The following is a 27,964-nucleotide window of genomic DNA, read 5'->3' on the forward strand; positions in this document are numbered from 1 at the left end:
CGCTGGTGAAAGCTGGCCTGACTGGTGGTAGATGGTGGAAGGTTGCTCTGATTATTCCAATCAATGTATGAGAGTTATTCTCTGCCCAATCAGTTTGTAGGTATCAGTTACTGCATTTTCACCATGAGCAGAAATGATCTTACTGTACTGTAAGTTGCCATGTCTGCACTGGAATGGCTAAAACTGTGATGCACATCATACATGCTAACCTCAAGGAGGCAGCAGTGCAGAAATATATATGTTTAATTGGCAACATTTACATTAATCATCAATAAATGAATAAAACCTAAGAGGATGACTCGTCTGTGCTCACGACCGGCGCCTGAACGCTGCACAGCGCCAACGTATTGTTTTTCTTGCCATCATCTGAATGTGAATCAGATTCAGACGCTCAAAGTGAAGCAGCACCGTAACAGGAAGTATATGTAGCATGCAACAGCGTTATGTACAGCAAAGCTTGAAGGAGCGAGAAACGGTGCATAGCAAATGAAAGTAATATTGTCAGTGAAAATCAGAGGCCCTGGCTGCACTGCACTAGGCTCTATGCCTCTGTCATAGTCTTTCTTAGTCCTTGTTAGCATGGCCTAGTTTTGTTGCACAGGCTTTGCCCACCTCCTCACAATTGTGTTTCCCCCTCCCGGAGGAAAACGCGTTACCCAAGTGTCTGTCTTTAACCTGAGGATCTCCACATGCAGCTCTTGTCTGGTTTCCCAGCTTCCCTGGGGCTCAATTAGAAACATCATTCAGTGGACGCTGCAGTGGAGATGATTGCTGGCTGTGTTTTACAGACTGGCAGCTGTGTTCTCACTACAACTAATGACATCTTTTTAGGTTCGGCTTGACAGCTACACATGTTTTGCGATAACAGAAACAGACGGCTGCTACAGAACCCTTACAGTCGACAGTGTTTGAGAAGTGAAGGATGCCAATTGTTATTTACGCTCAGCAACAGACTGTCGCACAAATATTAATGGTTTAGTACAAAACGCAATCATCTGATGATGGTATGTAAACACCCACAGCAGATGATTTCAAACCCACTCCTATTAACTAGAAAACAATTGTAATAAACATTATTGTCTGAGTCAATAGTGACGCGGAAGCTTTTCTTACAATAACTGCCTTTCATAACTGAGTCCATATAATCACTGCAGGTGTAATGAAGCTGCCGGCAGGTAGTTGTTTAAATGTTTACTTCACTGCACGTCACACAAATGACTCGTTTGAGTTGAGCCTCAGAAAACTGGCCGTCTTGTAATGAATGAAACAGTGTAATGCCACTGTTTTTACATAGAGTATGTGCTCATGAGTGACACATATGTAATACTGAGACCAATGAAGAAGTATTTTTATTCTTTTAGAGACTAATTTAATAATAATATAGAGGAATGCTTGACTTTGAGAGGATTAGTTTAAGCTGCACCATTATTTTTCTGTCGATTAATCTGTTGATTATTATTTTTTTTTGACTAGTTTAGATTATCATTACTTTTGATTACTACTGCAGGGCTTTATTCCCCAAACAAACAAAGAAGGCTAATGACTAATTCATAACACTTAACGGGTAATGTTAAGTGTTTTCACAATATAATTAAAGCAGAATCTTGTTCATTTCGCGTTAGGGGAATGTAGCAAACAGCAAAATACATATAAAGTTCAGGTGCTTGAAAATGCAGCGTTTACAGTATGTTACATAGAGTTCCACATGGAGTAAACTTATACTACACTAACACTTTTGTGGTAAACGATACGGTAAAGAGAAAACAAATATATTCATGAATATTAAGCATTTCCGAATTAAAAAGCGCATCTCGTTTATATAATTTTCTGAGGTACCTTTCCATCATTTTGCTTTTATCCACTCGCTAAATTATCAGAATATTACTCCTTTGATTGTGCAGTAACTGGAGGATATTCATGAGGTGCTGTTTCCTAGCAACATGGTTTATGCGCTGTGTATAAGCCATATCTTTGATGCCTTGTCATTATCAAAGACACAGAATGAATGACACTGTCATCATGTCAGGACTGCTTTTTTTTTTTTTTACTTCTCACCTGTACGTTCTCGCTCCTCTTTCTGTCCTTAGGATCCTGTGGATCAGCAAACCAGCCGCCATCGGTGATGAGTCATGTTATGATGGGACGTATACAATGGCGTTGCTGCAGAGCTGAGAAAGCTCAGTCAAAGGACCCGTGAGAGGAGCGTCGCTGTGTTGCCTCTCAGTCCCACCGCGTATTCGCACTCTGTTGTAGATGAATGTGCTCCAGTGCTTGTTCTGTCACCTGAGGGCAGTTGTGCTATATTATCTTCCGGTGCGAACGAGGGAAGAACTATACAGAGTTTATCTGTTCAGCTATTCACACTCGCACAGCTTTACAGCTAAAGATAGCTGTGACTTTTCCCATCCTGCAGTCACTTTGAATGGCTAATGGAATTAAATTGTTTTTTGATGACTGAAACCAAATGAAAATTACTTCTTTGAGCTTTTCCTGCAAGAGGAGACAGTTTGCATTTACACTTTTTAGGGACTTTGACATGGTTCAATTGTCTTAGGAACGTGTGTGCCAAGACCATTTCAAGAACACATGAAAGGATTAGTAATTGCACTGTGATCCAGCCCTGGTGAGCTGGGTTCTGTATGCCCGCGTTAATATTTCCCACTGCGTTGAGAGCTATATTTAAATAAATTTATTCCACTAATCTGAAGACGCTGTCATCACGGTGATCACATAGCAGTGATGATGAGAAATATGTTTTGTGTGGGATTTTACTTCACAGAGCTTCCACATGATAAGATCACATATTCAACAATGACGCTGGTGCTCATACAGCACAGTGTGTGTTGATACGGTTCATTAGCTCATATACTGAACGACGATAACTTGTGTGGTGAAGCTCTCAGGCATTTGGATCTCTACCTGTGATTACACAGATGAGCAGACTGCAAAACAAAGTCTGCAGTCCATAGAAAACTGTTAACTTTCAGACTTTGTATGCAAAATGCATAAACGCACACGTCTGGTTGCAGACATGCAGGTCTCCAGTATCGCTGAAAATTCTGTAGGTCCAGTAGTTTTCAAGGTTTTTTTTCACTTCTCTCTTAGGTTAAAGTAGATGAAATGTACAGTAATAACACTAAACACCAGTACAATAAAAGCCTCAGCATGTGACCCAGGCTTCCACCATAAAACACCTGCTGTCTCACATTTTGTGTCACCTTCAGTAAAAAAAAAAACATTCACCAGAGTTCATTTCTGCTGTGACGTAAAGACTCCCCAGCGTTTGCAACCAGATTTCACTCAAATAAATAGATATTTTATTTGAGTAAAGTAAAAACTTCTTCCAAGCGGTGTCTTTGTTTTCTGTTGCTAAATGTGTTTTACTGAAACGTTTGAAATGTCATGTTTCCTAAACCCACCGGGAAAAGAGGAACACCGAGGATTGCCTGCGTCAGACGGAGCCTTGAGTCTCCTGAGGCGATGATGCTGCAGACGCCTCATTCTGTCGCCATGTGAAGCTCGGCTGTAACCTACTTCATGGACGTGCATTTAGCACCACTGCTATGCAACGACTGCTATTTCCAAGCCTTTTGTGGAGCGGGCTCGCAGTATCAGGGAGGCGGGGAGAAGATGATAGTGCGTGAGAGCTCGCTGCTTGCAGGGGACTTGGATTCAAGTAGCAGCTAACCATTCATTTGAAATAATTTCATGTTTCTTTCCACCAATTTTCTGTCCTTCCAGTGCTATTATCAGAGCAACCGTGGCAACATATTATTGAGAGGATGGCAGCTATTGTCTTTTCTCTGTAGGAGTGACAAACTTGTATTTTCTCTCACCAAAGAGATAACACACACACACACACACACACTCCTCCATAAGAGCTGCCAATCATTCAGGCAAGAGAATGTAAGTTCACTGTGGCATCATTGTGCTTTTTATCAGCCGACATACAGTAAAGTACAGGACATGTAAACACACGACTAACCTGTTAAAGGATGTTTGTTGGATCTGTTCTGAAGCAAAATGTAAATTTAATGGACAAATTGAAGAAAAAAATTGGGCTTTTCTTTAACCACACAAGCCTGAATTTGTTTGAAAACATTTTTAATAGAAATAAAATTTTGTATAAAAAAAAACTAAACATGCTTCACACACTTCATTAGTTTACATGAGGTTTTACAAATACATAGTCAGATAGCCAGGCACTGTATCTTTTTGTACATTTTCCCCAATTTTAGAATATGTCAGGACATAAAGCAGACATCATCAATCTATTTAATAACGTACATTAACTTGCCATTTAATTTGGTCAGCACTCACATTTTATTCTGCAACACAAATGGTTTTGAAAGTAATACAGAGGGAGGCATGAAAAGCAGCATTGAATTCACAACACAAATGACCCCGCGATGTTTTTCCCAAGACATTAGAGGGCTTTTATACTGCACGAAGCCAACTATTAATCTCTTCAGCGAGCTGAGGGTGATAGATATTGTATACCTTTGCAATTAGATTTCATTTCTTGAAAAGCCTTACAACATCCCCGACACCTCCTTTTTACTATGAGAGTGCCTGAGAAGGACATGTATGGTAATCAATTTTCCCCGTAGCTGGTCCATTATGGATATCAGCTTCAGGGCATTTTGTACGATCCCCTCAAGGGCATACTTCATCTTAATTCCTCTCCTAATGGATCTGTACAGTTAAGGCTCACCCTTTGCTACGTGTGACCAACAGAGTTGCTAGTGGCAGTGATGGGGGAGGTGGCACCCTGGATGACAGCTTCCAGTAAGATCTCCTGGCTAGGATCGTGTTCCTTTTACCGCGAGCCGACTTTCAAAGCACACACAGGTAACACGGAGGGCAGTGGCAGCCTTGGGCTAGCTGGTAATACAAGTCATGGCCTCACTTAAGCACAGATAACAATCACTGACTAGACCTTCACCATTGGAGAACAGTTTTTAAACGTACAACAGGCCTCGGCCCAAACAATTGGTAACAACGCTGCAACAGCTTAAACGCATTCCAAAGATATAAATGTTTTTCTTCTTTTTTTTTTAACAACACAACACAGGATGTTGAAACTGGCATGCTCGAAACTGGCGGAGGCCACTTAAATGTGTAGTCCGCATTTAGTCAATGGACACCTGGAGGAATTAAAAACACAAGGAGTCTCACAGATCGTTGCGTTGTTGAGATGATGCCACTTCCTGTTGCGTGAGTTGCAGGATCGGTATGCGTTTAGAAATAAAAAGGAGCAGTCCCCACTTTAAGTGACTGGGCTGTGTCGTCATGCCTTTTTAGTGTAATCCCTTATGACCTTTTGCAGATTTAAGATTAATTCTAGTTATTGGAATGGCCAGACAACACTAATAACACCTGAACATGTTCTTGATTTTAGTTTGATTCCAGTCTCGAGGTGGCAGAGTCTGTGAAGGAGGGCATAGCTGAAATGTAAACACTCAAGAGCAAAGTCTGGTCCTTTGGTCTCCAGGCCTTTGCCATGCAAGTATCATTTTCTTTTTTGTGTTTATTCTTGAGAGGCAAACAGAAGATGGAACCCTACAGGTGTACTGTTGTCTGTCGTGTGTCCATCGCTGCGTGTCTCTGTGGTCTCTGCTCTGAGTCATGTCCCGTCTTTGGGCTCGTCTGTGAATCTCCACCCGTACAGTAACACATCCGCCTCATTCTGGAGAACATTTAAAATCCCACTGCATGTTTTTCCTTCCATCAGGGTGCAAATCCTGACTAAAAATGAAGCTGCATCCTTTAGATTGCATGGTTGCTGTAGCTGATGTACGTTTGCTTTGTTGAGAAACCTGAAAGAGAAAAGGGAGAGGGGAAATTGTCACGATGGAGTTGAGGTAAACTACTGTAAGCCCTGAGATAAGACGCACTCACACGCTGTTTCTCTGCTTTCACTGAAACAAAGGAAACACGTTAAGACAAATGGCTGCGAAAATGCCAGTAATCCTTAAGGTTTCTGCAGCGCTCCCGCCACATTTTGCCCTAAACACAGGACCTGCGCTCCCTCCAGCAGACAGACGGTGGGACATTACGTAAAGCCCACTGCCGCCTCCTCACCTCCTCCACTTTCTGCTGTCAGGCCTCAACTTTCCAGTTGTCTCCCCAGACTGAGCGTAACTGATTTGCTGAGGTGGAGCACATAAATCCTGACATATCGCCACCACATCTCGGCATTTGTAGGAGCTGGCCCAGAAAGGAATTTTTCAATTTCATCAAGTCATATATCCACAGTGGCCGTGACAATGACAAATGGTGCTTATTCAAATACTGTAGCCTTCCAATGTAAAGCCCTCTAAACGGCAGCAGAAACCATCTGCTGGCCATCATTTTTTCTATTGAGTGGCCCCAATAGAAATTTAAAGAAAGATAGAGATTAATGTGGTTAATGTGTTTGCAAGTAGCCATTTTGCATGATTTCCCTGCCATCGTTACTACACATTGATTTCTGTTTTTGTTTCACAATAAATTTCAAGTCAGTCTTTTTTATTTTTCTATAAAAAAACAATCTGAGATGAAGGAGGAACTACTGCTAAAATGCGCAACGACAGACAAGGTTCGTATGTGCTACTTCAGGCGTTAGTGTTTGAAAAATATCTGCGCTGGCAGACATGACTGATTAAAACCTCCCGCTGCCCCCGGCGAGCTGAGGAAGATTGCTTTGGACATCGTGAGTAATTTCTGCTGATTCAGTTGCTGAAGTCGTTATTTACTTCACATGTAAATTGAGTGTGTGTCACTGGTGCAGTCGGTGGCATTTTTAAAGGTAGGCACAGTTCCTCACTGTGCTTTATTCTGTACTGTAGGTGCTCCAAAAAGCTAAAACTAAACTATTCCAATAGGCAACAGTTTGGCAAATGTGCCTGAAATGGTACCTGACTAAATTATAGAACATGCAAACTGCACACGAATAGAAAACACAGTAAAGTATGTGCAGGATGGAGTGGGTAGAATATTTCAAAAGCTGGTATATTTCTGCTCATTACAATGATCTGTGCCAACCAAAATATTTGCAGGTTAACTGAAATGTTCAGTGTGAGATTAATACACACACGACTGAGGATGCGACCAGAATCACCAAATGTTACATTTACTGGATTCAATCAAGTATTAAATAACTTGATGCACAACTGTCAATAAGAACTCCTTTCACTCCGTCTTCCATTTCTGCATCACTTTGTTTGATTTACAGGCACTGAAGGACAAAAGCTGCCTGAGGGGAAGGAGACACAGCGGCTGCCTCCCTCATTAGCATTTGCCGTCTTACTCTGCGTTTCCAGGCTTTCGCACAGCTCGGTCTTGGCCTCTCCGTTGGGTCTGAGTCCGGCCTTGGGGTTGAACTTGTTGGACATGGTGGCGGCGGTAACCACGGCCTTGAGGCTCCGCGTGCGCTTGGGCACATTCTGCTCAGGGTGGAAGAGGACCACATAGACTTTGGGCATGTAGAGCAGCCCCAGGGACACGGAGGCGCTCAGACTCACAGAGATGGTCAGCGTGGTGGTTTGGATGTACATCTGCAAGAGGCGGAAACAAGCAGTTCAGACTTTTAGCCATGCCACACTTCACATGTTTCTCTATATGCGTAGCGGCCTGTGCAGCACAGGCGACATCTGCCGTGTCGCATTTTAACGATCTCGTCCACTGTCCCGTTTGTGGGCCAAGCTGTTGTCGACGTCGTTTCTACTGTGAGCAATAAATGCTTCACAACTACTTAATGCAAGCGGTAAATGTGGTAAAACTTGTTTTAAATCAGGAGCTCGTCCGCTTTTACGGCGTTTGGCGCGTCCGCCGAGGCCGCCTTGTTTGTTTCATTTTCTGCCGTGCTAGTTTTAATATGGTCATCACATCGACCTGAACGCATTTGATACAAGCAGTCGATCGGCTCCTGACTTACAGCAAACAGGCTCATAAACAAACAACAAGAAAATGATACACATGGTCAAACAGTGTGAATGATGGAGGAGGGAAACTCTCATTATCATTCTCATTCATTTTAATTGTTCGCAAACCTTTAGCAAATTAATAAGTCGTCTGTGTTGACGAAGGGAAGCCGTGTGTAATTTCTCCACATTGCACCATGTCTGCAACTGCTTGGCTGGTCGTCCGAGATCAATTAGCTTGTAAACTTTATACGGAAGTTACCATACAATTATGCTGCAGACCTGAATGTACTGTAGCCAAACACTCAGTTGGGACTCAGCTCATGAAGAGGGTTGTTGATTTTGGCAAAGTGAAAGTCAAAGATCAGGAGGTAAAAATGCACTTTAGGCCTCTTGTATCTTAGCACCACCTTCGAAAGCAGCGGAGCTGAGAACTGGGACCATGACCATGTGCAGGTGGTTGGACGTTGGAGGTTGTAGGCGCCAGGTGTCAACAACTTAGTAGCTTCCTACTCTAGTTCAGCTCCAGCTCCTCCTCACCCACATATAGCTGCAAGAGTGAACTGACTCTGTGACCGTGAATCTTTATGCTCATGAGTGTGTGCTGAAAGCGATCTTTATGTAACGTGAGCGTTGTACAGTAGCTCCACTTTAAACGCCAGTAACTGTGTAAAGTAAACTCCTGTTCAGTGTAAACAAACAAACTTAGTGAAGAGTTAATTACTTTTTGATTGTATCTCTGAGGTAATATCAGCGTTTGGCGGGGTTTCATTAACTACTCTGTGACCCCTGGTGGTTCCCTGCAGGCTTTCATCAAAGCACAGTAACATTCCGCTCCATAAATGTGAGCTCTGCAAGGATTTGCTGTGAGCGTCCGAGGCGGCTTTCCTCCAGACTGGTTGCATCTCTGATATCAGCCAGCCCTGGTGCCTCGTGGGACTGTGGGAGAAGAATGGAAGAATGGAGGCAGCGAGAGAGGGACAGCTGCAGTGGTCCCCTCTGAGCTGTAGGGAGCGTTATGCAGTGAACCGCTCTGGGCTCAGTTCACTGGTGCCTCAGGGACGCGTTGTTGAACCCCAGCTGTTGCTGCCATTAACAGGAAAAACGCTCCACTGCATTTTAGCCAATGGTTTAATGGGAATTATTATATTAAAGACTTGTGTCAAACAGGCCTGTGGAACAGAACTATAATAAGATGTTGATGTATATCAGTATTGTAGAAGTTACAATATTACCAATAGAAAACAAAATTAGAATAAAATAATTATTGTTGTTTTCATACAGGAAATCAACAACAACACACCAATGTTCTAGAAAACATAGTGAGTTTTCTGAGTTTAATCTCAGAATGTTCTATTTTCCACCCACACAATGTAGTAAGATGAATATTTAAAGGCATCTTTTTTATAATACAGTGACAGTGTTTCTGAATTAATGAGTGATGTGTGTCGTTACGTGGTTTGACTTATAGCTCACCATTAAAGTCACATACACTAAACGCCATTATAGTACACATTTAATTATTTCCCAACCCCAACAATAAATCAATATACTTTAGTCTCATTGTGGAGCCATGTGAATTACTACTGAGCTCACACTGCACTGCCTCATGGAGCTGCAGTAAATTAGCAGATAGAACCCTGTTGTCTGTTTTAGACCAACTGCGGCGTCCGAGCCATTCATTTCTCTCCTCCTGATTGCGGCGCACCTGAGCACGCAGCAGCTGGAGCTCATCAAAGTCAGTTTCTGTATTTCTCACACATGTGACATCACGCTGCCATCAGCAAATCTTTGTTGAGGCAGAGCGGCGTAGAAGGAGCGGTGTACGGCTGCGTCAGGACTAGACAAAATAACTGCAATGAAACCAGTGCCACCTGAAATGATTTAACCCCTTGTTGAAGAAGATGTCTGGAGAAGAATGAAGCGTAACGACAACTCTACAGTTAAGTGTCGCCCGTTGTGGTTCTGCTTTGGGGCTGATTGGCTTCCTCTGGCACTGGAAAGCTGCAGCTTGTGCAAAGCAGGATGGATTCACTCAAATATCAGATGAGTGGAACTACATTCAGTGTTATGTTAGGAGCTCTGTCTATACCACATCAGGGTGAGAGTGTCTGTTATACTGTAAGGGAGAGAGTTAATGAATGTAAACCCTACATTTCTATTTTTAACCAGGTTCATTGGGGACTTTCTGCTTTAGGAAAGTTAATTTAAACTGCCCAAATCCCAATTCTGCAATAAGCTACTGTGTTATTTCTCAGCATGCAATGGAAACAATGTCTTCCTGCCTGAGAATACACTATAATAGTTCTCTAATTAAGCTAATAAACAAACAGAAGCCTTAAGGGACACAACAATACACAGATGGAGCGGGTCAAAATCGCTGTTTTCTAGTCAACCGACAGGTGCTTTCTGGGCGCAAGAGATGGTTCTCAGGCGCTCATCAGTTATATTATGACACTGTTTTCTCCACATACGTACTTTACTATAACATTGTATTCACCACATCCGATATTATGAGACATATTTTATCACATACATATTGTCAAAAACGTGAGTGTAGTATATCAGGAAAATTTGTCATAGGGCACGAAGAAATTAGTAAAACTACTTCAGACTCATAATGTTGGTGACACATATTACTCTAAAAGCACATACAAGCACAGGGTTGGATTCTAGGATTCTGGCTACAAAGCACAAATGTCTAACTGTTGCGCTACAGCATATTTAGGTTCTTATCCTTGCCAACTCTTAAAAATATTCTATTGTACTGAGCCAAACTGCATCAAAAGGTCCATTAGTAGATCATCAAAATTGCCATAATAAAGTACAATCAAAAAGATGCCATAGTATATTATGAATAAAAAAATAATCATAATATGCAGATGTAGCTCTCACTGCCTGATTCCAGCAGGATTTCTGCATGACTTCAGCACAAGCCCCCCCACCAGTCCAACCCCCACTGGGACCTAGCTGCCATGTTTACGCCACCTACGGAATGAGTTGAAATGGCACATTCATCCACCAGGTGGAGCAGTGATGTGTAATCCAAGCCCACAGTGGTGAGTATAAACACAATGACAGAAATGGCAAAAACACCAAACAACAACAAACAAATGTATGGATGGAACTGCACCAAACCTTAACTATCGGACAATGGCTCTCACTAAGGTTGTCCTTACATGCATAGCAATGCACATGTGCTCTGCTTTCCTGACCAGCCAGAGTGGCTGCAAAAGCTGCGTTAAACGTGAGAGCGCGCATTAACACAAATACACTTCTGGGCGATCCTCTCCTCTTTAAATAACGACTGTTCTCGCTCTGCCAACAGAGGCCGGAGTCACGTCTTGAAGCCGTGGAGGTGCTAGAGTGGGAGTGCAAAGCTAAAGCTGCTGTGGCTTCTTACACATTGTGAATGTGATGCGAGGCATTCTGTCTTTTGTTTCTGAAAATATATCATAGTATATGATAAAAAAAAAAGTTTCATAGTAAAGTATGTGATAAACAAGTATCATACAGTAGTATTGTATATTATCTGCAATAAAACCTCTTCAGGACTTGATGTGGTGGCTGCTCACATCACTCACTGTGTCATTTCAACAGTCTTCTCTTATTGAGCGTTAACAAGGCCGCTACACACCACCTACTTCATAAGGCGGATCACGCCTCACTCAGGCCGCCTAGTGAGACCCTGCTTAGACCATGAAGTCACGCATCAGTCAGGCAGCAGTTCCAGGTCGCTCCATCTGAAGCGTCATGGCTGGATGCCATTGATAACATCACAATCCCTGGGCTTGATTAGCTTTAGGTTCTCATAACACATTATTGGAGCACCCGGAGGTCAACAGCCGAGACCCAGAGAGCTGCTCTGCTCTGGTCCTAATGAACACAACAACTCCTCCCTGAAGTCCAAGATGTGCTGTATCTCAGCTCTGTTCTGCTCCATAGCATCACTCATCCTTACAGTATATATTAATGGGCCTGGAGGGCGAGTGTGAATAATGCTGTTTATCGTTAGACGGAAAGGAACAGACAGAAATAGAAGCAGGGGATGTTAACAGGTAGGAGAAGACAGCATGCTGTGAAACGGACGACTTAAGCATTAAATGCATTTGCGATAATATTCTCATATTATGAATCGAATCCAAAAGGCACATGACGTTTGAGGAAGCTTTAACTTCACGAGCTCCTGTTGACTTGTAGTGGTGGTGGTCTCTCCCACCACAGCTCACTATGGTGAGTTAAGGTGTGTGGCTCCACCCATCTGCCTTTTTTACTCACATAGACTCGCTAAAGGGGAAAGCTTCAGTGACACCAAGCAAACAACGAACAAAGCTAAATAAGACTAGATAATGAACACAATATTAAATGCAATCAACGTTTTTTCAGAGCTGCATCATAAACACATTCCTATTCAACAGCTGGGCTTCATGAACTCACTGCTGTCCCCACTTTTGGTCCTACATTTTCTTGTTGTCAAGTTGACGTTTGGTGCGGCGCAGTCTTCACAGGGGAATAAACAACACCAGTCAATTCATCAGTCCACTCATGCACCCTCATAGCAGGGACCTCTTTGTGTGGGCTGATTGGATCTGACCTAAGCCCATTGTGCTGAAGCCTCCTTCCCATACATGCCATTATCTCCTGCTCCTCCTCCTGTCTTGGTCTTGGAGACAGCCACTGATTTAGACGCTTTCTCCAGGTAAGCAGGTGTCATCTATTCCTGCAGCTCGCATACGGCTCGGTGCTCACGCTCCATAGATAAACCAGCTGTCCCCGTTTGAACGATGGAGAAAGCCTGCCATGGCATTTGTTGCGTTTATCCTGGCACCAGATGACAAATAAATGACTGTGCTGTAAAGATGAGGCAGGGGGCTGCTGAAAAGCTGGTGATGAGCTCATAGGCGGCCAGATAAGGTAAATCAGGACCTGGAGGAAGCGGAGCATTTAATTGCTATGAAAGACGTGTCAACGTGGGCCGTGAGGTTTAGCGGGGCCTGTCATTTACAGTATGATTATTACCAGGTCTGTTTGCCTTGACGGGTTAATTCCTTGAATAAGGACATTGTTTACGTAACAGCTCAGAGAATCAGGCACGGAGTTAGTTTTTCCATGTGGCACAGCAGAACGTTTCCACATCAAATACCAATACATGTTCATCTCATCACAGTGCCGCACAGAAAGAGCTCTGCTTATAACCTGTGCTCAAAGCCTCTGTTTGTGAAGTAACAACACCAGGCATAAGTTTGGAACATCAAAAGTCAATATAAAAGACAACAGGACCACTTTACTAATGAATGAGCATGACCAAGGATTTATACTCTTATCATCCTCAGATCCTTTTCATGATTCACCATCTCCAGGTAGGATGTGGAAAACTCGGCTTTTCTGTGTTTTGTTTCGCTGTCGAGTTAACATTTGGGGGGTAGAGATATTTATTCATCACAGCATGTTGGTTCGACATAAATAGATATTTGGAGAAGACAGCTTCAAGTCTGGAAACAATTGATGGTGTTTTGCTATTAAACGGGCAAAATATATTGCCAAATGAATCCATATATCGGGGTTAATGTGTGTATTGATAATTAACTTTCATCTGATTCTACAGTAGATTCACGTCTGACTGCGACTGCTACCAGAACAGTCAGATTGAAGTAATGCGTGGATGGTGTGTGCGTGCACACATTACCTGCTGTTTTCACTCAGTAATCGCACCTCACAGACTGTGGGGGGAAAAATACATGGAGGAGAGCAGCGACAGTGGCAGAGATGAATGGAGAGATGAGGACGTTTCTGGTTTGTTGTCATGGAGAAGGTTCTGTCTGAGCCAAAATGGAAGGCATGTGTGTTACCCAACACTTACTTCCTGAAACTGTGATTTCACTTTTCCACGGATGACGTTGGTGTTATTGTGCACACACACACACTCACACACACACACACACACACACACACACACACACACACACACACACACACACACACACACACACACACACACACACACACCTGATATGTTAAATTAATCTGCATATGTTTGGCTGTGAAGGCTGGTAGTGAAGTTGACACCAGAGATGTGAAACTGAATGAACCAACAACACAAAAAGATTGCATCTTATTGGAACTAAGCATTAAGGCCTCTACTGTTACATATTGTATCTAGATGAACAGAGCACATGGTTATTATTTTCACTCAGATAAAGAATTTCCATAAAGCTAAATTTCCATTTCCTGTTGCCCTTCATGCATTACCTTAACATCCCTCAGGATAATGATAGAAGTTTTCAAACTGAATCAAAAAACTGATCTATCCCCAAGCTGCTGTTGTCATTTTCCACAGGAAATAATAATTCATGAGTGACTAATATATTTTGACGCAAGGAGCTTGGTGTTTTATAATAAACCTGAATGGGGGAAGTTCTTCAGGGCTTGTAAATGAAATTCATGGGAGGCAGGAAACAAAAAGTAGAACTTTACTTGCCCTACAAAGCTTCTGTTTTACCATTCAGAGCCATGCTAGCTAATGGATTACCTCATCCTGCAAAAAAGCTGCTCTGTCTCCCTGTGATTGTATAATTCTCTTTCATCTTCAGAGATAGGAGATGAAATGATTAAACAAAGAGAATGCTGATATCCACGGTTGCTGTTGACGTGAGACTTAAGACATGCTATTAAAAAATAATGTGGTCTTGTGAATGTAAAGTAATTGCGTTTGACATTTCCTGAATATATTCCTGTAAATGCAACGCACAACATGCTAAACATGCCGTTTGTGTTGGGCTCGGGGTGTTTCTCTGCTGCTTCCTACACTGTTGTGCAGTTTCAGGGTTGGCAGAAGTGAAGCCAGGGTGTAATCTGAGGCCAACGTGCCGATCCACGGCCGTTTGGGCTTGGTGTTAGGTGTTAGCACAACACACAACATGAGAAGGTAAGCCACTATGCTGTTGACACACTGCATTATTAATGTAATTAAATTGGCTGCAGTCATATGCAGATTTTTTTGCAGCGCCGTAGACTATAGAAATTATTTTAGGATGTCGTGACACTGTGCACACTCTCTGTCACCGAAGGGTATTTTTCCACAAAGGTAACTGTCGCAGCCAGCTTCCCATGGCAGCATTTTGATGCATTGTTTTGTTTAATCCCAAATGGGAGGAGGTAAGGATTAATTTGTCGCATCTGTCAGACCCATGCTGGCACGGCCAATAGTGTCCGTGCCAGCAGGAAGCTTCTCCCTCACCGCTGTCCTCTCCTGGTGCCACTGAGCCCCTTTTGTTTCACTGCCAAAAGACCTCTTTCAATTGGATCTACACATTTCTACTGTGTCATTGTTGTACCATTTTGGCTTTGTACCCAGATTCACACCTCCGAATTTCAGTTTTATGCCCAGCCTCAGTTTCCCTATGTCTTTGAATCTTGACCTGTAGCTTCCCAGCGCTTCCACTGGAAGTTTTCCAGGTCCACGGATCATGAGGTCAAGCGCATTGCATAGCCTGCATGCTTCCTGAAGACATATTAGAGAATGTAACTGCACCCAGCATTTAAGATTACAATGGTTGTCTGACTTTAAGGATAGAGTGTGTGCTTACCTTTTCTGTAGACTGTGAAGTGCCAAAGAAGATTGGGATGAATGCAAGCCAGATGATGCAGGTGGTGTACATGGTAAAACCAATGGGCTTGGCTTCGTTGAAGGTCTCCGGCACCCCTCTGGTCTTAATGGCGTAGACTGTGCAGGTGACCATGAGCAGCATGCTGTATCCCAGCAAGCAGATTAGAGACAGATCAGAGATGTCGCACCTGAGCACACCGCGAGCCAACACGGGGTTGGACGTCCTCTGATCCTCATAGTCAATTATGGCCTTGGAGGGATCCGCTATGAACCAGATGCACACACCGAGCAGCTGCACTGAGGCCAGGGTGAACGTGATGACGAGCTGGGAGGCTGGAGAAATGAACCTGGGTGCACTCACAGACATAGTGCCCTGCTCGAATATGCGGTATATGCGATTGGTTTTGGTGAGCAGGGCAGCGTAACTGATGCTCATCCCCAGTCCCAAGAAGATCCTGCGCAAGGAGCAGATTCCCACATCGGGGGTCGATATCATCAGGAATGTCGTGGCATAGCAGAGGAAGATGCCAGTTAGCAGCACATAGCTCAGCTCTCGGCCGGATGCTTTCACAATTGGCGTGTCATTGTAGCGGACGAACGTGACCACAACAAACAAAGTGGCCATGATGCCAGCGACTGCAATAAGCACAGGAATGACTGCCCATGGAGAGCTCCACTCCAATTTAACAATGGGGATTGGAACGCAGCCCGTGTGATTCTCATTGGGCCGCAAATCAAAGCGACACATCTTACACGTGTAGGTGTCCGCCTGGTACTGATAGCCATCGCACCGCTCGCAGTGCCAACAGCAAGGGATGCCCTTCACAATCTTCTTGCGCTCGCCGGGCTGACAGGGCTGGCTGCAGATCGAGGAGGGGATTTGGCGGGTTCCACTGGGCCACTGCATTGACCGAACCTTCAAGGGTGGACACAGATAAAGATGATTGGACCCAGAGAGAGAGAAACAAGACCAGACTAGGAGAGATTTGAGCTAGCAACAGTGCATGCAGAGACAATGATACTTTATTGATTCAAGGAATGCTCGGCACCCTGAAGGTCAAGAACAATTGAGATGAGGATTTCTTAATGTTTGGGTGTTTCCATCTCTGTGGACTCTCTCAGTCCTGTCTGTTTGGGTGGGGGGCGGCACAGGGCAATGTAGGGGTCCGATAAAACATCTCTTCAACTTTAGGAACATCTTCAAGGGGGAGGACAAATTCTCTGAAGGGTAATACACGAGAGGAATGGAAAAGTGTTTTGTTACCCTGCAGAGAACTGACACCATGCTCCTCCTGTTTTTAGCTTTGGTAAATTGTGCTGTAAATCAATACTAAGCTGTTGGTGATCAGAGGAAGAAGGATAAAGTCCCTTTGAGGATGCTACTGTTTTTTATGGATTCCCCTCTTTTCTCCACTTACTTGTAAAAATAGATTAAACTCATCATTTCAAATGGGTCCTCTCTCTTTAATGCTAAGTTATCGAGTTTATTCAGTTGTGGCTGTTTATTTGAAGCTTGCAAATTTCACTCTAAATGTGCATTTAATTAAGAACTCAAAGAATGCTAATTAAAACCCGCTTGAGTCAGAGGCTGAACTGGTTCCACAGTAGGTTCCAACCACAAACCTTTTCTCTTTCCATTTCTTTTTTAGACAAATCCCCTTTCTAGCTGCAGTATGTGTTCAGTTGTGTTTCCTGCCAAAACCTCATCAGGAATGTCTGACTCCTTTATGTGAGTTACTGTTCTAATGCTGTTACTTTATCACACCCTCGCCCAGAGTATTGTCTTTGGAAGTCAGCAATGCCATCTGCAGCGATCAAATTAAATTTCCTTAAGCTTTCTTTTCATCACAGTTCACCCTATTAATCATTTCAAGTGCCCTCTGGATATTTACACCTTTGAAGATGGCACAAAGCCCCATCAAACGGTTTAGTAGCTAGAGAGCAAACATGGAGCTGCAGAGTTGAGGTTTTCAGACATTCAGCTGCAATCGGTGGTGACGCAAGCACAACACTTGATGATTGACATTTCTATCAGTCATTTACTTACATTGAGATGAAGCTGATCGGTCCAGTGGCCAATGATTTTGTATTCAGCCGTTTGGTTTCTGATCTGGTACTGGTAGATCTCGTAGCGTCCCGGCGCGTCCCCGTTTTCGTTAAACAGAACCGGGTTGCCAGCTATGCCTACATGAAAGAAGACATCCCATTATTTGCCACACATCAGTTTTTGTAGTATTTATAAATCTCTGAAGACAAGCTAATGTGTCAGTTCAGTTATTGCAGGTATCAACAATCGTTGCACCGAGAACAGATGTCAGAACAGAAGAAGGGAACGGAGCACAGGAACTTTCACAGCCCCTGCATTTTCCCACTCTGTCAACACTCCTAGTTTATTATTAAGGCTTCCAAAACACAATGCGCGTCCAAGTTAGGAACAAAAGGCTAAACGTAGCCAATTGCTCTTGAAGGATTTCTGATGATGAGTATTCTTTTTTTTTCAGCAGCCCTTTGTTTGTTTCGGCGCTGGAGGATGCGGCACCCTAATCCACATCGCGATGACTCAGCCCAGCTGGATTACGGCATTACCGTTTTACTCAGCCTTCCCTCTGTGACAATACCGCCCACATCACAAAGCGGTTAGTAATCACCGCAGGATTATAGCGACGTTATGATGTAGAGAATCATTATGTTTATATATACATATTATCAACGTTCATGGTTGTGCCAAGCAGTTTTTTCTTTTTTTCCCAGCTTTTAGAAGTGTTTTGAAGCCGTCTGCCGTCCATGGTCACGGTCATGGTCATGGTCAGGGGTTATGTGTTCAAGCCTGTAAGTGCTCATACGGACACCGGTGTCACTGAAAGTGGAAAATTGGACATGAATGCCTCATGGCTGGTTGAGAGGGACTAATGCAGCCACATTACCAGTGTAACGCCGCTGCTACTGTATGATTACACTCAATCTGCCATTTGCTATTCTAAATATTTAGAGATATTAAATTAGGGAGAGCAGCCATGCTTTGGTGGGAACCACAGTAAATTAGCTTTATATTATTGTGTATTATCCTGTATTATCTTATAGATAAGGTCCGTCATCATCTGGGCTTCAGTGGGGTCCATGTTTGATATGCAGGTGGGGTATTTGTGCTGTCATGTTGCACAAACTGCTTGTCTAAATACCCTGCTTACTAGTCACAGGCATAATGAATTCCTTGGAGAGTCTCTGCCACTGTTGCATTGTGCTTCACTAATGTGACGGGGCAGCCTGGGGTCACATGTCTGTACCACGGGCTGGTCGCTTGCTCACTGCTCTGTGCGCTCCCAGACAAACGCTGAGGTTAATGGAGTGCTTGTAATTATATGTAATATTTAATGGCTGTGGCGATGCCCCCATCTCCCGCCACCACACCTTAAGCATTATCTAAGCTTTATCATCACTCCAACATGTGCTTGTTCTGCATGGGTGCCAGGACACCTTGGCGAATGGCAGCGCAGCTCGCCACCAGTCATTAACTCTTAATGACACGTACACAGGGTTTACCACAGAGCCACTGCACACTGAAGCGAGTGCAAGTCTCGCTCGCCCCCGTCTGTCACTAAAAAAAAATCAGGCTAAATGTTTATTCAAACAGCCCTAATGTGTTAGGGTTCGGGGCACACGGAGGAGAAGCTCTACAGTAGCTACTGTGAAATGTCAATTCTAATATAACTGGTGGAATTTGTTAAATCTGGTGGAGTCTGCTTTAATAGTCAGTAAAAACAAATAAAGAGCAGTAAAAGCAGTTAACTCTGGCAAAATTACCTCTATTTAAACAGCTACCAAGGAAAACTCAAATATACGTTTCCACAGTCACAAGTATTCTGAAACACATCCTCTTCCTAAAGTGAAAGACTATTTTCATTTAATCCAAATCTCACATTTGGGGCTTTTCCAGTAATGGAAGTGAATATGCCCTTTGAGACTGGGAAGCTTTTAATGCCGTCAACAGAAATGTAGCTTTTTATTGACAATGACTCAATAAACCCTCCAAAAATGGGCTTGCTGGAAGTGACTGGAACAAATAGGTGAGGCAAAGCTCAGTGCAAAAGAATTTCAAAAGTGAACATTATCCATTATTATATAAGCACAAATTATTACCATATACTGTAGGTCTTGGTCAAGATCTGCCCAGGATGAAACTCTTTTATTTGTGTTGACAGGATTAAAACAGGCATGAGGTCACAGTACAACTGACAAGGTTTAATCAGTCCATTCTTTTTCCAAGTTCCAACCATGACTCAAACCCAGGATTCAAACACGAGTCCTTGTAGCCGTAAGGTGACAGCACAAAGAACCACGTCACTGTGTAAAAGGATTTATTTCCACAACTTCCTAAAAAGCATCCAGTGCCATTGTAGAAAGAGCAGAGGCTGTGGCTTTCATGCACCCAGGTCGTATTTATCCCAAAGCTTCAGTTCAGACGCAACTGGACTTGTCACACAGAGCGTGTGTGTAGTTGTACAGCAAGCTTCACTTCTGAGGTAACAAAGGGCCCCTCTGATGGCTGCTCTTCACACTGAATATTCTTGTCATGTTGGATACAGTCAGATTTGTATGTGTAACGGTGCTGGGTCAAACCATGCCCATTTCATGCTCATGAAAGGGGAAATAAAGGCATTTCGTATTATGCCAGAAATATGTCAACGCCGATCACGTTTGGAGCCACACAACAATGAGGAGAGAATTGGTGTGGAAAGATATTAAACCCTGAGAGCTCTCCTCCATTCCACATGCTGCCGTCCCCGGTGAGCAGGATGGTGGAGAGGCCGGCGCGTTTTCGTCTGCAGCGCCGCAAAAACACTGTCTCCTGACGCGATAGCAGGAGACATGAAGCCCTCATAGGAAGCTCCATTCAGCAGTGAAGTCTAAACGCCTCCTCAACACCTCTAATACAGAGCTGGGCGCGAGAAAGCAGGGCTCCGCAGTGTCAAACAGTGCATCCTCATGAACAGAAGGGGTTTGATTCCTGCCCTTAGCTGCAGCCGAACGAGCCAAAAGTGATCGGTTAAAAGGCCGCTGATGTAGAAAGAGGAACCAGCAGCAGCTGGAGATAGACATGACCGGAGACGGCGCACAGAATCCCAGGCAAGAAGCAACTTTCACCAGATTACAGCGCTTCTCATCTGTTCTAAAAGGTTATCTGTCATCAGCTTACTGCATCCCCTGGTGCTGACAGTCCACTGAGACATCATGGATAAATGGGCCTGTGAGTGTTCCGGAGCTACAGCTGCTCTGGGCGTCAGCTCAGCGCACTTTAAAGAAGCTTTTTGACATTTGACCTTTTATCAGACGCGTTTCATTACGTATGCAACCTAACGCTGGGTTTGCTTTGGTTCCTGTCTGCCTGGACTGTGGAGCCGTGCAGCACTGCAGGGGAAGGAATGGGATTTGTTTAGCAAAGAATGCTGACAGTAAACACAAGTGTGTAACAATAGATTCTTGCTGGCGCTGCCTCAAAAGTGATTCATCACAACAAAAAATGACCTAGTTTTTAGATACATTTCCTTCAATTGCTATTTCGTTATTAAGAAAAAAAAAAACGATGGCTGCTGTGAATGCTCAGTGGTGTGTAACATACTAATATCACAACACAGAGAAAGATATTGTCTCTGGAAATATAACATGGAGGCCAGCAAGCCCAGTCTCAGCACTTTGGTTTTATGTATCTAGACAAGTTCAATATACTGCTGTGTGCTGATGCAATTAGATGGAGTGTAGTGTAACCTCAAGGCAACCCCTCTGGTCAGATGCTGTAACATTAATCCAGTTTGCCTGGTTAGAACCAAATCTAGCTCAAAAGCACCTACAGCGCTGCATCACGTATCTGCTCGCGGACTAAAAACCTTGTTGAATCCACTCCATGAAGAGCACCACTCAGTCGCCACTGTACAAACAACCAGTTTCAAATATGGCTGGTTTCTATTGCAAACACTGTGCCGAGGTGTGTTCATTTCTGCTCTCTAGTAAATGACGTACCCGCCGGTCAGTGCAAACCAAATGCACTTCTTCAGCCGAGTCAAAATGAAGTAAAAGCTACTTTGAATGTGAACACGCGGCCAGAAGTGACTGTAATGTCAAGTTATAATGTAAGTATAAGCGAATAAAAGCACCGCCCTTGGATATGTTTTTGGTTTTTCCACAGAAACCAGGCAAATGGTGACAACAAGAGAATGGGTTTAACAACGGGCCACGACACCCGCTGAACTCAGCCCACTGAACGCTGTGAGCAGCAGTTGTTTTTCTCCCACCTGCTCCTGGATTCTCAGCAGCTCAGCTGGAACCTTCACGGTGGCTGCTGAAGGAGCCTGACTTTACCTTTTCCACCTGGTTTCGCGTCATGGAATTGAAATACATTGCTAAATGTAAAAAAGTTGACTGTGTTGTGTCGATAAAATGCTTGAAAAGTTTGAAAAGCAATTAAATTTGAATTAATTAGCAGACATTCATTTTTATTTTTAAATGATGTACTAAAAATACAGTATTTTAGACAGATATTAGTAATGGTGTATCTGTCTTTTTCACAATTAACAGGTAGAAATTAAAGAACTCCGTCTCAAAGTCCACCGTGAGCCTCTTGCATGCTTAAAGCCCATTAACACCCACTACCCTGAAGCACCTGGTACTGCGGTTATCTTGCCACATTAAGACTAAGCATGTTTTAAAAAAGGCTGCTACATCATGAATTACACGACAAGCTTGCTTTGACGAGAGACTATAGAGAAATTAATTTTCCTGAGACACAACATAAAGAGTGCAGAGGGTAAGCTTAAGGCTTAGTCATTATTTTAATGGAAAACAATTGTAAGTCCATTTAAATGTGCAGGCTGCTGTTATAACCACGTTCTATTTATTATAGTTCAGCTGTTTACTTTAATAAAAGTGCCTACATACTGTAGTGTTGTGTTTAACTGCTCATTTCATTCTTATATGACCAAACGTCTGCTCCAAGACTGCTAATAAGGCTTTTAAAGAGCTGTTTAGAGAATGCATAAAGGTTAATTACTATTAGAATCAATTTACAATAATTGATTGTAATTATGAAAAAAAGGATAATAAATACACTGTAAAATAATTATGAAACTGTTATTTAGGAGTCAAATATATCTTTAGCAAATTATTTGTTTACTCATGTGATGCTGTATTTATTTACTTCATTAAGTAACGCTAATAATGTTAAATGTCTTTTTGCGGCAGGGTTTGTTTTCATGTCTTTTGCAGTTGGGGTGCACAATCCTTTGCATATTGGTTTTTGTATAGTACATGCACATATACAGTCCCACACATTCATTTCTCCACATGCAGAAGCAGAATAGTGACAGATAAGCAGAAATGTGGTCCCTCACAGTTGGACATAATCTCAGTCCATCGCAGCCATTTCCAGCTGCACTGTATATACTGCTACTGCAACATGGGAAACATAGCTGTATATGAATTTAATGCCTATACTGAGAAACTGTTGGGAGTTTTTCACTCACATGCCGAGGAAACTCTGAGGAGCGCCAGCATTACACTGTTCATGTAAAGGAGGTGGAACCGATAAGAGCAGAACTGTTAATGGCACATTGGACGGGAGGACAGGGATCGAGTGTGGCAGCAGTGGAGCGGTGCAGACGACACGAGGCGTTACACATTTCACCGCGGAGGACAGTACTGTATTGTATGTCACAACCTGAGCCTTTATGATGTACAAAGCATGTATTAACAGTGGCATCCTGTCCTTCACAATAAAAATGTCCCCGATCTTCAGTGACTCACAAGAAAACTGCAAAAACTGCCCATTTCATTTCGTTGAAGGAAATAATTTCCTTTTATTTCTCGCGCATGAATTAAACATTGAATTGACATTCTGCCAATGCAACAAGTAGATATTAAAATGACAAATTAGCTTGAAGAGCAGGAGTTCAAATGAATAATTTATCTGGACAAACACAAAATATTCAAGTCTGTATGAAAGAATTTTAATTGTCTTAATTTGCTTTGCTTTAAAAACCAAGTGTCTATATAATGAAACTCTGGATGGCTGCTCTGTGTGAAAGCAGTAAATTATTAATATGCCAGTCATGAATGTGAACTTGACTGATAGCTCAGTCTAGAGTCAACTTAAAATAAAAAGGTGCTGCTTTAGACCCGCGAGACTCTGAAATGATCCACGGAGAAAAGCGGAAGACTGTGCTGAACATCCTTTTAGTTTGCTGCAGTGTTTTAGAGTTTAACCCCATGAATACATGGATTTACACTGTGCACGCACACATTTGCTCACCTGCAAAGTTGAGGCGTCGTATGTGCTTCAGCAGATGGGTCCCGTTGATGGGGTCCATTTTAGCACACAGCCCCACCTTTCCAGGGCAGAGCTCCTGGTGCATGTTGTGGAGGGCGTGGGCCATGACATACACAGCATCGATGACAAACTGCACCTTTCCTTCCTGCTCGTAGTTGGAGTCTTTTCCTATGCGCTCCTGATCTGTGAGGCAGAGAAACCAGTCAGTCGCATCACGTGCAACACGTCCGACTTACACACGTCCTCGCTCCTCGTTCATTTGGCTCATTGTCAAGTGTGGGTCAGACTCCACCATCCATGAAGTTAAGCAAAGAGAATTGATACTCCTAGAATACTTAAGCTGTGTACTTTTACTCGCTACATCATGGATCATGAAGTAAAATATACTGTACACTTAAACCCTGAAGTAGTTCCTGAGTGGTTCAAGTTAGAGAATCGTCTGCTAGTGAATTCGTCCCTGACCCTAATTTGAAGTAGGCCGGCGATGAAGCATCATTCTGACAACTAATACGCCTGAAGCTACTGTAGCAACGCTTTCCTGAAATTAAATTCCACATTAACCTGAAGAGGCTGCGTGCGACGGCCAGCAGGCTCTGAAGCATGTCTTTCTGCACTTCCTCTGCCATGTCGCCCCTTCAGCCGACTGTAGGTTGGACGGGACAATTGTGTGCAGAGTGCTCCAAATGAACACTTTGAATGGAGAGTCTTGTTCTGTCTGCGCTGAATGGGCCTCGCCTCGTGCAATTAACTAAAAGGTAAATATCTGGATGGCTGCAGAGGAGCAGATCAATTCCAATATCTGGAGTGCAAGGCTTTGTCCTCGGGGAAATCTGATCAGTAAAAAACAAAAAACTCTTTTGTGTCTGACCATCAAGAATACCCAGATTCTCCCCCGATCTGTAGATCTAGACATGAGACAGATGATGCATGTGTGAGAATCCTGACCTGTGAATTCAGTATAAACCAATACAGTGAAAAAGAGAGTTAGGAAATGGAGACATCCATTCACAGGACAGGGATAATCCGCTCATGGGCTCAGTGTAATAACTCCTGATATGAGTTTATTAATCCTGGCCCAGGTTGTTTTATAGGTTTTTATGACTGTTAATTGCTACAAGGAGTCGGGGATACGACCTGTCAATCTACTTCCTCCTCCTCACGAGCCTCAGATATTAAAGCTGTTTTGACTGGAATATTTATTTATGGGATGTAAATATCTTTCCTTCACATTTTGTTCATTGTTTACATGTATTGCTGGCATCAAACTCTTATCAGGAAACAGTGTGTGCTTCATAAAACCGTCAAATTTTCCAGTGCTATTATTTTCATTTCGGCTTTCAGATGATTTGCAGATCCGCGCGTTGTACATCATGCTGTCATCTTTACTTCCTGCCAGATTCTGGTAATGTTGCGGACATGTGGGCAGTGCTGATCCATAATCACACATTTCATAGCAGAATAGCCATTTATCATGCGACATCTGTCCTCTTAAGGTTCAAGCAATTTTCAATAGCCACTTCCATCTGAAAAAGCTAGCTCCCAAATCAGCAGAGGTCCCCTTCTGTCGGCCATCTTTCATTTGCTACGTTTCCAGCTCTTTGCTGAAGACCAGAGGCGTTTTAATGTCCCCGATTATCTCATGAGCTTTTGAAATGCATGAATTATTGTCGGAGGTTACGGCTCAGTAATTAAGGGCCACAGGGCCTTGATTGGACAGCGATTGTCACAGTTTGGCCGACATGCTTATGCCACTGGGAATCCTGCAAGCCAGAGTGTGAGAATATGGCCCTCCGAGTGCGAGAGCGATATTCTTCTTGCAGGCTTGGCAGCCCACCCACGCTGACTTTCTGTTGTCTTTTCCCACTTCCTCGCTCTCTGAGCTCGCTCTTATTGCCACTTTGACTCTTACGCACACAAGGCTGGCGTTTTGTTTTCAGAGGGTTTCACTGTGATAAAGCCGAGTCACGGTTCCGCATTGTGCGACTGTATGTGAGCCCAACACCTTTGACCCTTCATTCAGCTTGTGACTGGACACAGGCCATCCAATTTCCTGCAGCAGCACTGCATTTTGAATTATTCTGACACTTGTGCTTTGTCCTAATTTTATGATTGGCAGATGGACGTGCATATACATTTTTATTTCTGTATTTGAAAGCCTTTTCCGGATGGAAGTATTAGAACTGTTATGTGTATTTCTGCTTACTGTTTGCCAACATCTCCAATTTTTTCATGGGCATATTCAGCAACAGGATGTGTTCTGCTGCAAAACCGATGGACCACCGACCATTTTATTCTTTAGCTGAGTGCACGAGTTAAAACACAACATACAGTAAATAATGTGGTATTACCTCGTAATAGCAACAATATGACACCATGGTTAGAGAATCCATTGAGATTCACCGTTACACTACATCAGCCTAATAAAGGCTCCTTGAAACTGTCAAAACAAAAAGTAAGTAGAGATTTTAGAAGATATAAAGTACAATAAGTGAGCTTTAACAAGTTTGTCCAATAAACTGCACATTGTCACCGTTTCATATAGGACGACCAACGAGACTGTAACAAAGCAAACTATTCACTGAGAATACAGGTAAAGACATTATGAGCATGTTCCAGCCAGCAGAGAAAGCTTTGCTGTGAGTTTGCTAAATGGCAGCCAACTTCTATTGTTCAATTATCTGAGAACATACAGTAGAAAATATTTAGACTATATCTGCAACATCCAGATGTCTTGGTCCTTTTAATGATGTGGATGTAAGTGAACACAATGGGCTACTTCTGTTACATGACACCTGCTGTAAATGGGTGTGTAACGTGAATCAGCACGCAAACACACACACAGTTGCTAAATAACTCAGCCTCATTTCCATGTTGTTTTTAATATCATCAGACAACAGAAACCCCCTCTGTGACAAGCTGCTGACCCGTCCAGAATATTCTCCACCTATAACACGGTGCATTCTGGGAAAGGCTCCAGCTTCCTGCAACCGTGAATGGGATAAGCGGTTTAAAAAACAGCGACTTGGGTGGAAAAGCAAAGCACACGAGTGATTTATCTGCATTGCTGTGTTGCCTGCTGCTCGCCCACATCATTAAAGGCAGGAGGAATTAGACGCCAATGAGAAGGGTCTCTCCTCTCCACATTAATCAATATCAGTTTTAAATCTGCCTCGTTCACAGGTAGTCGAGCTTTTCTCCCCAGTCCTTATCTTTGATCACGCCGAGCAGCCTCACCCTCTCAGGACACTGATAATTCAGCAGGATGCCCCATGCGGCGCTCTCACAGTCGCATCAGAGGCACAATCAATCTCTTCACCGGTGGAGAGGGAACATGAGTGTCACACCTTAACCTCGAATAAACGCTGGGAGTCGAAGCCAAGCTGATCGTGGAGCCCCGCACTAAGGTGCCTGTAATGAGCAAGGCAGGCGGCACAAGAGCCGCTCGGTACAGAGGTGAGATTCTTTATCGCACTGGTGTGAGTGTGCGAGGAGTCATGGAGCTGCTGCACAAAGGGGCCGCGTTAGAGTCAGTTCTGTCAAGTGCATGAAGATCTGAGTTGTTCCAAGTGTGTCATCAGTGAAGGATCATTTACTTTTCTTTAAATTGAGACTAAGTGTTGATGCCGTTCACAGATCGCGCTGCATGTCTGAAGCCCAGGTTGGGTTCGATCTTATTTTAGATTGTTTCCCATTTGTCTTAGGTTTGTTATTGGTTTTTCAGCGAGTCCTTATTTGTGAGGCCTCTTCATTTAACCTTAAAACCCCACAGGAGAGTGTTGATGTAGCCGTACACTGTATTTTCCTGCAGCCAATCCCATTAAAACCAAACCCAAATGCTGTGTGTGCAGCCAGAGACTGATAACTCCGCCGTGCCGATGAGCTCCAACAAAACTATTTAAAACACATAAATGTGCATAAATGTGCCACACTGTTGCTCTGCATATCATTTTGCTTCATTATGCTAAACACTGTTTATTTATAAGTCAGTGCTGCTGCTGTAAATACTGTGGCAGCTGAATAAAGCCTGCACTTTTTACTACTTACCTATAATACATAAATTTCATTTCTGACCCATTTGATAGATTCGTATCTTTAGTGGGAGCAAAAATTTGATCTGTTGAACTCCAGCAGACAGAG

The 27,964-nt window shown here is 43.2% G+C and overlaps 1 protein-coding gene and 1 long non-coding RNA gene across 4 annotated transcripts in view; one reads left to right on the forward strand and one right to left on the reverse strand.

The window, feature by feature from the left end:
• Nucleotides 1–4,087: 4,087 nt before the first annotated feature.
• Nucleotides 4,088–27,964, reverse strand: part of LOC114855543 (metabotropic glutamate receptor 4) — a 107,429-nt gene continuing 83,552 nt past the window's right edge. For all 3 annotated transcript variants that reach the window (XM_029150780.3, XM_055509304.1, XM_055509303.1), the window contains exons 7-11: nucleotides 23,810–24,010; nucleotides 17,558–17,694; nucleotides 15,491–16,426; nucleotides 7,292–7,538; nucleotides 4,088–5,819 (exon numbers count right to left, since the gene is read on the reverse strand). In XM_029150780.3, the coding sequence (XP_029006613.1) occupies nucleotides 5,770–5,819; nucleotides 7,292–7,538; nucleotides 15,491–16,426; nucleotides 17,558–17,694; nucleotides 23,810–24,010 (1,571 nt within the window). In that variant the 3' untranslated portion in view covers nucleotides 4,088–5,769. The remainder of the gene's footprint in view (nucleotides 5,820–7,291; nucleotides 7,539–15,490; nucleotides 16,427–17,557; nucleotides 17,695–23,809; nucleotides 24,011–27,964) is intronic.
• Nucleotides 16,423–22,444, forward strand: LOC129604188 (uncharacterized). Its single transcript, XR_008694866.1, has 3 exons — nucleotides 16,423–17,239; nucleotides 18,012–18,146; nucleotides 21,692–22,444. It is a non-coding gene; the product is annotated as an uncharacterized LOC129604188 (long non-coding RNA).

This window comes from Betta splendens, chromosome 5 (genome assembly GCF_900634795.4).
Source record: "Betta splendens chromosome 5, fBetSpl5.4, whole genome shotgun sequence".
NCBI classification, from domain to species: Eukaryota; Metazoa; Chordata; class Actinopteri; order Anabantiformes; family Osphronemidae; genus Betta; species Betta splendens.